Source organism: Sus scrofa, chromosome 9, assembly GCF_000003025.6.
Source record: "Sus scrofa isolate TJ Tabasco breed Duroc chromosome 9, Sscrofa11.1, whole genome shotgun sequence".
NCBI classification, from domain to species: Eukaryota; Metazoa; Chordata; class Mammalia; order Artiodactyla; family Suidae; genus Sus; species Sus scrofa.
Window position 1 is genome coordinate 126,281,945 of NC_010451.4, and position 13,827 is coordinate 126,295,771.

Sequence of the window (13,827 nt, forward strand, 5' to 3'; positions counted from 1 at the left end):
GAGAAATAAATTTTTGATGTTACTTTGTCAATAATTGAGAGACAGGTACATTTACATAGCTTTTTAGAAATGTATTAGTTTTATAATTTTTTAGTACATTTGATTACTAATCTAGAAATTAAGGTTTTAATGATTTATTTTTCCAGATACATAAAGACTTCAGGTAATGCCACTGTTGATCATTTATCCAAGTATCTGGCTGTGAGGTTAGCTTTAGAAGAACTTCGGAGCAAAGGAGAATCAAACCAGATGAATCTTGATACAGCCAGTGAGAAGCAGTATACCATTTACATAGCAACAGCCAGTGGCCAGTTCACTGTAAGTATTTCCAATAATAGGCTATTAAACCTGGGAGCACATTGGCTGTCTGAGAGTGGCAAGTGGTTGGGTGGGGCCTAATGAAATGGGACAGACCCTGAAAGAGAAATTGCAGCAGCTAGTTACTGAAATATCCTTTGTTTTTTAATGAGTATTGTAAGTGAAAAGTTCATCTTAAGATTTTTTTAAGATAGACTTTTACCTTTGTTCCTTCTCACTGTTTTGTGCCTTGAGCAGTTTTCATAATTCTTTCTTTTTTTTTTTGTTTTTGTTTTAGGTGTTAAATGGCTCTTTTTCTTTGGAATTGGTCAGTGAGAAATACTGGAAAGTGAACAAACCCATGGAACTTTATTACGCACCCACAAAGGAGCACAAATGAGCTTTTACTAACACCAGTTCTGAGAATGAACTTTTTTATAGCCTATTTCTTTAATATTAAAGATGTTCCATCATTACTTTTATGGACAGAACATTGGCTTTTGTTCAGTTTTGTTCAGTTTTCTTTCTGAGCCAGACTCGTTTACACTATTAGAATCTTTCCCCCTTAATTTAAGATTTCCTTTTTGGAAGGGACTGCAGTTACTCATTACATTTTCTTTCCTTTTTAAAATACATCTTAGTTCTATGTTTTCCGAAAATGTGGTTCCATTTGGAGCACTTTGGAGCTTTTGACCCAGGAATTTTTCATAGATCTGTATTCTTAAGGGAAGATTCATTCAGTTGGCCATCCTTTTCCCTTAAAAGTTTTTTAGGCCTACAGAATGTTAAATTATATGTATTTTGACTTTTTTCCTGGAGTCTTGTATATTTATAGTTTTCTATATAAGCTGTAGTATCTTCATGAAGACCAAGGCTCAAATTTACTGTGCTTAAAAAACAATTCTCATAGGATTATTATTTCATGGTATTTTCTTCCATAGTATCTCATTATTTTTAAAAGTTCTTTATGAACTTAGTGTCCATTGTCAGGAAATTTTTTTTTTCTTCCTTTTTTCCCTCTAATTTCACAATTTCTGATTCTGGGAAAGAGAACCAGACACAATCTCAAGTTCTGTGAGAACTTGGTCCATTCACAGATTTCATTGAAGAAAGAAAAATTAAATTGGTCTTACGTAGTTTTCAAGTGTATATTTAAAAAAGTCTCTTTTTTTTTTATTAGTTCTGATCTCACTTCAGTTCCTTTATTATGTGTGTTTTTTCTTATTAAAATACCAGAGACGTGGAGTTATTTTGCACTTTAGCCTTGATGAAAAGTACAAGATATGTTCAAAGCTTTCCTAATTTTCTTATTGGTAGCCACATAAGTTTCAAAAACAACATGGCACATAGAACTAACAATGGGGAAAAATTTGTTTCTGTTTGAAAAGTGTGTTTAGCATTTTGGGTTGCCATATCAGTTTATAAATTTGGTGCTCTGCTAATTACACTTTATCTAGAGAAGCAAGTTAATGGAGTTTGAACCCTCCGCCTTGATGTGTAGTGGAGGATAATTCTGTAGAAGAATGTCAGCCAGTATGGTGAAGTCATTCTACTCTTCTTAATTTAGTTTTATATTAAAGGACAGTGTTTGGTGTTTGGAGCCAGAGGCTTTATGATTACAGGTCTGAAATAAGGTTGACTTGTGTGTTATTTTTCATCTCTGTCCTGTTTCCAGGTATGTTTCCAAGTTTATATCTTCCCAGTATTTACAAAAACATGTTTGCATTGAGAAATCAGTCATAGAGAGTTTTTACCCAGGGGAGAGTCATCCTCCAGTACCATTGTAATTAAAGCCTATCTAGTTATTGTAAATATTTACCTGTCATTTTTGACAGGTTGGGGCCAGCTTCATGTTTTAAATCTTTACCCCAGTGTGAAAACTTAAAAGGTTTATTCACTTTTTTACCATTTTATTGAAAATAATTCAAATCTGTTTTTAAAGTTTTTTTGGTAACCTGTGCCATGAAATTTGAAAACCATCAAAAACTCAAGGGAAATTTTGTATTCAGTTCCTTTTCTGGTTTAATGTTAAGTTGTATAGATTATTAATGCATGTCCACTGAATATAACCCTGGTTTTGCGATATAACTGATTAGATTTTATTGGTGACATTAGATTAGTGGTTGCATTAAATAACTAAATTCCTGTTGTGATTATTAATTGAAATTTGTCTTTAAGCAAAAAGTTATTTGTAAATACAAGCTTTGTGCTTAGAGAATGTATGTGTTTTTATCGGTATAGGAGGATGTAAATTCTTTGCATCATTAGTGAATTTATTGGATGTGTAATCATTTGCAAAATATAATTATAGGTATTTGGTAGAGCATTGAAGGTGTAGTGTTGTGTGTGTGTGCGTGTGTGTGTGTGTGTGCGTGCGTGTGTGTGTGTGTTTTGGGGATGGGTACTATTTACTGTTCCTACCAGCCAAGGTTTCATAATGTGTTATCTAAGTAACTTCTATAACTCCTATCTCAATGAGGAACAAAAAGCTCGCTAAATAAGGTCTTTACATTGTAATGTAAAAATTAATTATGGTTAAAAAAAAATGTAACCTGATTTACCATTTTAACCATACAATTCAGTGACATTCAGTGCATTCATAGTGTTGCATAACCATCACCATTATTCTATTTCCAGATCTTTTCATCATCCTAATTAGAAACTGTATCTATTAAATGCTAATTCCCTATTCCCACCCCCAACTTCAGCCCCTGGTAAACTCTATGTTCTACTTTCTGTCTTTGAATTTGACTATTTTAGGCACCTTATGTATGTGGAATCATGCAGTATTTGTCCTTTGTGTCTTATTTCTTCTAGCATAATGGTTTCAATATTCATCCGTGTTGTAGCATGTATCAGAATTTTATTCCTTTTTATGGCTTAATAATATTCCACTGTGTGTATATACCACATTTTGTTTATCCATTTGTCTGTTGATGGGCACTTTTTGCTATTGTGAATAACTCTGCTATAACTATTTTTGTACAAGTATCTGGATACTTGCTTTAAATTCTTTTGGGTATATAACCAGGAGTGAAGTTGCTGGATCCTATGGTAATTCTATGTTTAGTTTTTTGAGGAACTTCAAACAGTTTTTCCACAGTGGCTGCACCTTTTTGCAGCCCCACCAGCAAGGTAGAAGGATACCAATTTCTCCATATCCCTAACATTTGTTACTTTTATTTTTGTTATTAATAGCTGTCCTAATGGGTAAAGTGTTATTTCAATGTGGTTTTGATTTGCATTTCCTTAATGGCTTGTGATGCTAAGCATCATTTCATGTACTCATTAGCCATTTATATATCTTCTGTGGTGAATGCCTATTCAAGTCTTCTGCCCGTTTTTAATTGAGCTATTTTGTGTGTGTGTGTGTGTGTGTGTGTGTGTTGTAGGAGTTTTTTTTAATGTATTCTAGATATTAATCTGTTATCAGATGGATGATTTCCAACTATTTTCTCCCATCCGTGGGTTGCCTTTTCACTTTGAATAGTGTCTCTGATGTACAAAAGTTTTTAAGTCCAGTTTTTGTTTTTGTTGCCTCTGCTTTTGGTGTCATATCCAAGAAGGCATTGCCAAATCCAGTATCATGAAGACTTTCCTCTGAGAATTTAGATCTTTGATCCATTTTTAGTTTCATATATGATGAAAGGTAAGGATTCAGCTTTGTTTACATTTGGATATGCAGTTTCCCCAGCACCTTTTGTTGAAAAGACTGCTCTTTCTCCATAATTGACCGTATGTCACAGTTTATTTCTAGGTTCATCTTCAGTTGATGTGAATAACTGTTCTTTTGCCAATACCACTCTGTTTTAATTACTGTAGTTTTGTAACTAGTTTTATGTTATTTTAAATCTTCTGAACACTGAGGAAGGCAATATTTCACTTGTACATGTGAGAAAATTGAGCCTTGGGATTCTGACTTGGACAGCTAAACAGGAAATAATTGAAATGCCAGTTGAGAAAAGGTATGTCTTAAAATTCCCTCACATTTCTACCTAGAGTTATTTGCTTTTCTCAGTCTTAGAAACATAATCATTAGAGAGAAATAGCAATTAGTGTTCTGTGGTTGTAACTGTAAAAGTTACTTCCTTGAGAACTTTCTGAGTTAATGGCCTCTGAAAAGCTGATCTTCCATAAAAGCAATGAGAATACTAAAAGTTGTCAAAATCAACTTTGTCAGAAAAAAAATTATCTAAAGCCTTTCAACAGTCTAAAAAAGCATTTATTCAATTGGAAGTGTAACAGTACAGTTTGTAGCATTTTAAATTGCCTCTCCCCGTTGTTCTAGTTCCAGGTTAGCCCTGAAAATGAAGAGCCTTCCACCTGTGGTAGCTATGAAAACCAGTAGCCTAGTAGCCACTGGAGGGGGCTTGACATTTCATTTCCCAAAAAGCCCACTCCAGAGAAATGTCGTGTTTGTCCTGTCTGATACCTCACTGAGAAGATCTGTTTTCGGAGCTTATCTTTATTTGACCTGACTCCACTCACTTGTTGCAAACAGCTCCATTCTTTATGCTGTTTGTGAAAAGCAGCTATAATTGTTCACCAGAGAAGCTGCCTGAGGTGGTGATAACAATTGGGGCTAAGAGGATACTGGCCAAAAAACAAAAGGAAAAGCTGAGGAATGGCATGTCTATAAAGGGCTTTGAAAAGCTCCAACATATTCCTGGGACTCCAGAATATGCAAGGCTGTATGCATCCTCAGGAAGAACGAAGAAGGCCCTAATTTCACCTCTGACAGAACTCGAGGCTCTGTGAGTAAAAAGTGAAGGCTAAGGCACAGTTGTAAACTGCACGTTGGAGTGTTGAAGACATATCCCAACACAGTCCTAGAGCACTTCTTCAAGGCTGGGAGAGTTAATGTTTGAAGGCATTTAAGGAAATTTCTGTCCAATCATTAACTGACCTCTAAGCTAAGAAAGCGGAATACCGTGGTCACACAACAAAGAATGAGGACTTTATAAAATTTGTCCCAAGTCAGTAAACAAATAAACACAACAGACTTGGAGGAGGTGAAGGTATTCTGTTGTTCAGAGTTGCCATGTTACATTATTTTAAACATCTAGTTCTCAACAAAAATTTACAAAGAAACAAACTGAGGAAACCCAGATGTTGGACTTATTAAGCAAAAACTATAAGTTAGCTTCTAAAATACGTCCAAAAGAAAAGAGATCATATCTTAAAAGCTAAATGTGTAGTTCCCATTGTGGCTCAGTGGGTTATCCATGAGTGTGCAGGTTCAATCCCTGGCCTCACTCAGTAGGTTAAGGAGCTGGTATGGCTGTGGCATAGGCCTGTAGCTGCAGCTGTAGCTCCAATTCAACTCCTACCCTGGAAGCTTCCATATGCTGCAGGTGCTGCCCAAAAGAAAAAAAAAAAAAACAACCAAAAAACTAAATGTGAGAAGAGTCTTTCACAAATAGAGAATAATAAATTAAAAACCAAATGAAAATCCTGGATTTGAAAAACACAACTAATGAAATAAATTCAATAGAGGGCCTCAAAGGCAGATTTGAACAGGTAGAAATATAGAGGCTAACTGAAAGTATCCTATTAGAAAAAAAAAAAGGAGTGGCAGGTGGGAGGGAAGCTACAGAGATTTGTGAGACACTGTCACATGTACTAACATACATAATAGGGGTCCCAGAAGGGGAGGAGAGAAAAGGGGCACAAAGTGTATTTGAAGAAATAATTGCCCCAAACTTGATGAATCTGCACATCTCAGGAGCATAATAAATGCTAAATAAGACAGACTTCTGGAAGCAGCAAAAGAAATGTGTTCACATTCAAGGGATCTTTAATAAGAAGATGACCAACTGGCTTCTCATGAGAAGTCATGGAGGCCAAGAGGGTAGTGAATGATGTAAAAAGCAATGATGGAAAAAGTCACCTTAGAATTCTGTGTGCAGCAAAATTATTCCTTAATGAAAGAAATTAAGACACTCCCAGGGAGTTCCCGTCGTGGCGCAGTGGTTAACGAATCCGACTAGGAACCATGAGGTTGCGGGTTCGATCCCTGCCCTTGCTCAGTGGGTTGACGATCCGGCGTTGCCGTGAGCTGTGGTGTAGGTTGCAGACGCGGCTCAGATCCCACGTTGCTGTGGCTCTGGCGTAGGCTGGTGGCTACAGCTCCGATTCAACCCCTAGCCTGAGAACCTCCATATGCCGCGGGAGCGGCCCAAGAAATAGCAACAACAACAACAAAAAAAAAAGACAAAAGAAAAAGTCAAAAAGACACTCCCAGATAAAACAGACCAAATTTGTCACTAGCAGAACTGCCTTACCAAAAATATTAAAGAATCATCCTTCAGACAAAAGCAAAAGGACGTCTAAGTTGAATCCACACAAATAAGTGTCATTGGTAAAGTTAACTATATAAAAGTGTATTTGTATTAGCTTGGGCAGTTGTAACAAAATACAGTGGACTGGGTGGCTTAAACAACATACGTTTATTCCTCATTCTGGAGGTTGGGCAGGTCAAGGTCAGGGTGTGAGTAGATTTAATTCCTGGTGAGGGCTCTCTTCTGGGCTTGTAGATAACTGCTTTACCACTTTCCCCATGTGGTAGAACTCTGCTTGCTTTCTCTTAAAAAGACACTAATGCCATCATCGGGGCCTCACCTCCGTGATCTCATCTTAATCTAACTCCCATAGACCCAAACTCCTGATACCATCACGCATAAGGGGTTAGGGCTTCAATATAATAGGAGCTGTGTTCAGTCTATAATAGTACTGTGATTATAACTTCTGATTTAAAAGAAAACCATATGAAGTAATAAATATGAAACTGTTGGATAGCATATAATGCATATAGATGTAATTTCTGTGGCAGTGGCATAAAACATCTAGGAGGGAATGGAGTTACTTGGAGCAAAAGTTTTTTAGACTATTGAAGCTAAATTGGTATTAATCTGAATTAGATTATTTTAAATTCATATGTTGTCATCCCTAGCACAACCACTAAGAAATCCAAAATCACAGCAAAAGAAATTAAAATGGGGAATTCCCTGGTGGCCTAGTGGTTAAGGATCCAATGATGTCCCTTCTGTGGCTTAGGGTGATTGGTGGCACAAGTTTGATCCTTGCTTGGGAACTTCTGCATGCTCAGGCCTAGCCAAAAAATTTACATTAAAAAAATGGCATAGAACAAATTAACATTTAACACAAAAGAAGTTGTGATCGAGGAATAGAGAAATAAGACATGACAGTGAAAACAAGCAAACTGGCAGATAACCATGAATTACATTGAATGTGAATATATTAAACACTCTAATAAAAGGTAGTTATTGGCAAACTGGATTAAGAGTATGCAACTATATGCTGCCCATGGGAGACATAATTTAGTTTCCTTTTGGTTGAAAGTAAAGGAGGGGAAAACATCAACAGTAGCCAAAAGAGAACCATAGCTATAGTAGTTACAGACAAGATAGACCTTATGTCAAAAGTCATTAGTAGTGACTTCCTTTATAATGATAGAAGAGCCAATCTTCAGGAAAAAGTAACATTTGAAAACATGTATCCACCAAACCCTAAAATACATTCCCAGATGGGGCAAAAACTGGCATAACTGAAGGGAGAAACATAATTTGACAGCAATAGTTGAAGTTAGCACACTGTTTTCATAGTGGACTCTAACTGGGAAGAAGATCAACAAGGAAGTGGACTTGAACAACACTAAATCAACTAGACCTAATAATGACAATAGAAAACCTTACCCAACAGCAGCAGGATATATGTTCTCAAATGAACATGAAATGTTCTCTAGGGTGGGCAATAAAGTATACAATAAACAAGCCTCAGTAAGTTTTAAAAAAAAAGCATACAGTTTGCAGACTGGCTACAGTGTAATGAAGTTAGAAATCAGTAGCAGAAGGAAATTTGAGTCACAGATATGTGGAAATTAAACAATACCCCTTAAAAATAAGTCAAAAATAGAAGATCAGAAAGTAAATTAGGGGCAAAGTTCCCTTTGTGGCTCAGTGGTTGACAAACCCGACTAGGATCCATGAGGATGCAGGTTCGATCCCTGGCCTTGCTCAATGGGTTATGGATATGGCGTTGCCATGACCTGTGGTGTAGGTTGCAGATGTGGCTCAGATCCCACGTTGCTGTGGCTGTAGATCAGCATCTGTAGCTCTGATTTGACCCCTAGCCTGGGAACGTCCATATGCTGTGGGTTTAGCCTTTAAAAAATAGGAAAAAAAAAAAAAAAAGTAAATTGGAGTCCCATTGTGGCTTGGTACTAATGACTAGTATCCATGAGGATTCTAGTTCTATCCCTGTGCTTGTTCAATGGGTCAGGGATCTGGCATTGCTGTGAGCAGTGGTGTAGGTTGCAGACACAGCCAGGATCCTGTGTTGCTGTGGCTGTGTTGTTGGCCAGCAGCTGGAGCTCCAATTTGATCCCTAGCCTGGGAACTTACATGTGCTGCAGGTGTGGCCCTAAAAAACAAATAGATAAATTGGAAAACATTTTAAAGTGAATGAAAAGGCACAACGGAACCTGTGGGATGAAGATACAAGGCTTAGAACATTCCATGCCAACGTTGCACAATATATATACATTATTCTCAAGTGCACATGGAACATTTTCCAGGATAGATCACATCTTGGGCCACATATCAAGGCTTGGTAGATTTTTAGAAATTGAAATTTTATCAAGCATTTTATCTATCTGATCACAATGCTGAGACTAGAAATCAACTACAAGGAAAAAAGTGTGAAGTTGTGGACACTAAGTAAATATATTATTAAACAACCAATGGATCACTGAAGAAATAAGAATAAATCAAAAGATGCATAGAGATAAATGACAATGAAGATACAACAGTCCACTTGTAAATGGGAAATAGCAGAAGCAGATTTGAGAGGGAAGTTTATAGCAATACAATCTTTTTTTTTCTGTCTTTTTGCCTTTTCTTGGGCCGCTCCCATGGCATATGGAGGTTCCCAGGCTAGGGGTCTAATCGGAGCTGTAGCCACCAGCCTACGCCAGAGCCACAGCAACTCGGGATCCGAGCCGCGTCTGCCACCTACACCACAGCTCACGGCAACGCCGGATCGTTAACCCACTGAGCAAGGGCAGGGATCGAACCGGCAACCTCATGGTTCCTGGTCAGATTCGTTAACCACTATGCCACAACAGGAACTCCTATAGCAATACAATCTTGTCTCAGGAAACAAGAAAAACCTCAACCTAAACTTACACCTAAAGCAACTAGAAAAGAACAGACAAAGCTCAAAATTAGTAGAAGGAAAGAAATCCTTCCAGTAGAAATAAAGAGACAAAGCAATAGAAGATCACTGAGACCAAATGTTGGTTCTTCAGAAAGATCAAAAAAATTGATAAAACTTTAGCCAGACTCATGAAGAAAAAAAGGGAGAGGGCTCAAATCAATAAAATTAGAAATAAAAAATTTACAACTGATAACACAGAAATACAAAGGATCACAAGATACTACTATAAGCAACTATATGCCAATAAAATGTACAACCTTAAATAAATGGACAGACTTTTTTCAAGGGTACAACCTACCAAGACTGAACCAGAAAGAAACAAAATATGAATAGACCAATCACAATTACTGAAATTCAAACTGTGATTTAAAAACTTATGGAGTTCATGTTGTGGCTCAGCAGGTTACAAACCAGATTGCTATCCATGCGGATGCTGGTTAGATCCCAGGGATTGTTCAGTGGGTTAAGGATCCCGGCATTGTTGTGAGTTGTGGTGTAGGTTTCAGATGCAGCTTGATTTGACCCCTAGCCTGGGAACATCCATATGCCACAGGTGTGGCCCTAAAATGCAAACAAAACAAAACCTTTCAAAAAACAAAAGTCCAGGACCTGTTGGCTTCAAACCAAGTTTATCAAACATTCAGAAAAGAGTTAACCTTATCCTTCTGAAACTCTTCCCAATAAACTGCAGAGGAAGGAACACTCCCAACCTCATTCTATATGAGGCCAACATCACCCTGATACCGACACCAGACAAAGGTGCGCCCCAAAAGGAAAATTATAGGCCATCTATGATGAACATAGATGTAAAAATCCTCAACAAAATACTAGCAAACAGAATCCAACTATATATTAAAAGGTTCACATACCATGATATGAGATTTATACCAGAGATTCAAGGATTCCTCAATATCCACAAATCAATCAGTGTGATACACCACATCAACAATCTGAAGAATGAAAACAATATGATCATCTCAACAGATGCAGGAAAAGCTTTTGACAAAATTCAACACCTGTTTCTGATTAAAAAAAAAAAAAAAAAAAAAAAAAAAAACTCCAGAAAGTGGGCATAGACAGAACCTACCTCAACATAATAAAAGCCATATATGATAACCCCACAGCTAACATCATTCTTAATGGTGAAAAACTGAAAGCATCTCTGCTAAGATCAGGAACAAGACAAGGATGTCCACTCTCACCAATGCTATTCAACATAGTTTTGGAAGTCTTAGCAACAGCAGTCAGAGAAGAAAAAGCAATGAGAGTAATCCATATTCAAAAAGTAAAACTATCCACTGTTGTAGATGACCTAATACTATACCTAGAAAATCCTAAAGACACTACCAGAAAACTGTTAGAGCCCATCAATGAATTTGGTAAATTTGCAGAATACAAAATTAGTACACAGAAATCTATTACATTTTATATACTAACAATGAAAGATCAGAAAGAAATTAGGGAGACAATCCCATTTACCTTTGCATCAAAAAGAATAGAGTACCTAAGAATAAACCTACCTAAGGAGACAAAACATTTATACTCTGAAAACTATAAGATGCTGATGAAAGAAAGAAAGCAAAGATGACACAAAGCTATACCACGGTCTTGGATTGGAAGAATCAAAATTGTCAAAATGACTATACTACCCAAGGCAATCCATCAATCATGATCAAATTACCAATGACATTCTTCACAGAACTAGAACAAAATATTTTAAAATTTGTATGGAAACACAAAAGATGCCAATTAGCCAAGGCAAATTGAAAAAGAAAAATGGAACTGGATTCCTGACTTCAGACTATACTACAATCCTATAGTCTTCAAAACAGTATGGTATTGGCACAAAACCAGAAACATAGATCATGCAAAAACGTTCAGTGGAGGAAAGACAGTCTCTTCAAAAAGTAGTGCTGGGAAAACTGGACAGCTATATGTAAACTAATGAAATCATACACAAAAATAAAACAGATTAAAGACCTAAATGTAAGACCAGATATTATATCTTAGAGGAAAAGATAGGCAGAACATGCTTTGCTATAAATCACAGCAGTATCTTGTTTGATCCACCTTCTAGAATAATAACAAAGACAAAAATAAACCACTGGGGCCTAATTAATATCAAAAGCTTTTACACAGCAAAGGAAACCTTTGAAAAAAATGATAACCCACAGAATAGTAGGAAATCATTGCAAACAGTGCAATATACAAGGGCCTAATCTCCAAAATATACAAACAACTCATACAACTCAACTGAAAAAAAAAAATTTCCTATTGAAAAACGGGCAAAAAACCTAAACAGACATTTCTTCAAGGAAGACATACGGATGGCCAATAGGCACATAAAAAATGATCAACATCACTAATTATCAGAGAAATGCCAATTGAAACAATATGGTACCACCTCACTCCAGTCTACAAATTACAAATGTGGAGAGTGTGGAGAAAAAGGAACTCTCCTACACTGTTGGTGGGAATGTAAACTGGCACAACAACTACGGAAAACAGTATGGAGGTTCCTCAGGAAACTAAATATAAAACTACCATATAATCCAGCAATTCCACTCCTGGGCATCTGTCTGGACACAACTATAATTCAAAACGATACATGAACCTCCATGTCCATTGCAGCACCATTCACAATAGCTAAAACATGGAAAACACCTCAATGTACATCAACAGATGAATGGATTAAAATGATGTACATATATACAATGGAACACTACTCAGCTATATAAAAAAAGATGAAATAATTCCATTTGTGGGAATACTGATGCTACTAGAGATTCTCATAACTCAGAGAATGGCAACTACTCTATGAATCCATGTGAATACTTGTATGTGGAATCTAAAATATGGCACAAATGAACCTATCTGCAAAACAGAAACAGACTCACAGGCATATAGAACAACTTAGAGTTGCCAAGAGGGGGTGGGAGGGAGGGAGTGGGATGGACTGGGAGTTTGGGGTTAGTAGATGTAAACTATTACATTTAGAATGGATAAGCAATGAGATCCTACTGTATAGCACAGGGAACTGTATCCAATCTCTTGGGATAGAACATTATGGAAAATAGTATGAGGAAAATCATGTATATATATATTTGACTAGGTCACTTTGCTGTACAGCAGAAATTGGCACAACATTGTAAATCAAGTCTAAAAAAAACTGATGAAAGATGAAAAAATAAAGATAATACAGGCTGCAGAAAACTTAAAAAGTCTCAGGAACTTTTACATTCATAAATTAAAACATCTTTAACAAGAAATATGCAAGAATAAAATAATTTGGGAACAAAAAATACAATAGGAGTGCTGTTTCAAGCCAACAGATGTATTGACATGTAAGTCAGAAACATCTTTTATAAAGTAGTAAACAAAAAGGTGGAAAATAGAGAAAAGATTAAAGTAAAATTTATCTAGAAGGCCCAAAATTTAACTATAAAAAGTTTTAGGAAGATAAGAGAAGTTAAATGGAGAGGAAATTCTTGAAGAAACAACATAATGAAATGATTCAGAAATGAAGAAGCTGGGTTTCCAAATTGAAAGGACTCAGAATGCCTAGCTTGCACATGCACATACACACAAAATAATAAAAAAGATGCACACCAAGCACAGGAACATGGGATAAAGTGATTCTAAGAGATGAAGAAAGGAGAAAACACATGCACATGTTCAAAAAGTTAGTAGAAAACAACCATAGTACCAGATATCTCAAAAATAGTATAAGAAAATTATACCCTCATCTTCTGTAGTATTTATTATATATGGATGTAATAGGTGATGCCTAAAATTGATTGAACTGAAAATTCAAAACTGAAAATAAGAGGATTATTGGTATATTATTTAGAAATAAGGAGTGGATACTTGGCTCACTCCTTCCACCTCTGAAAATTAATTCAACTTGTGAAATAATGTATATGTGCTACTTTGGTAAAAGTCAACCAAAAAAAGTTGAAAATAAGGAGTTCCCGTTGTGGCTTGGCATGTTAGTGTCCATGAGAATGCAGGTTGCATTCCTGGTCTTGCTCAGTGGGTTAAGGATTTGGTGTGCTGCCAGTTGCAGCACAGATCACAGATTCAGCTGGGATCCATGCTTGCTATGGCTGTGGTGTAGGCCAGCAGCTGCAGCTGCTATTGGACCCCTAGCCTGGGAGCTTCCATATGCCACAGGTGTGGATGTAAAAGAAAATGTATTAATAAATACACTGCATACTGGTCTTATTTCTGTACCTGAATCTGGTGTAACCATGGCCAAGTGTCTTAGTTCCTTAACCCAATTAGCAGTGTCTT

The 13,827-nt window shown here is 36.5% G+C and overlaps 1 protein-coding gene across 10 annotated transcripts in view; it reads left to right on the forward strand.

Annotated features, from left to right (window-relative positions):
* The window catches only part of RNF2 (ring finger protein 2), a 111,931-nt gene extending 109,308 nt beyond the window's left edge, over positions 1 to 2,623 (forward strand). For all 10 annotated transcript variants that reach the window (XM_021102634.1, XM_021102632.1, XM_021102633.1 and 7 more), the window contains 2 exons: positions 147 to 318; positions 596 to 2,623. In XM_021102634.1, coding sequence (XP_020958293.1) covers positions 147 to 318; positions 596 to 697 — 274 coding nt within the window. In that variant the 3' untranslated portion in view covers positions 698 to 2,623. The remainder of the gene's footprint in view (positions 1 to 146; positions 319 to 595) is intronic.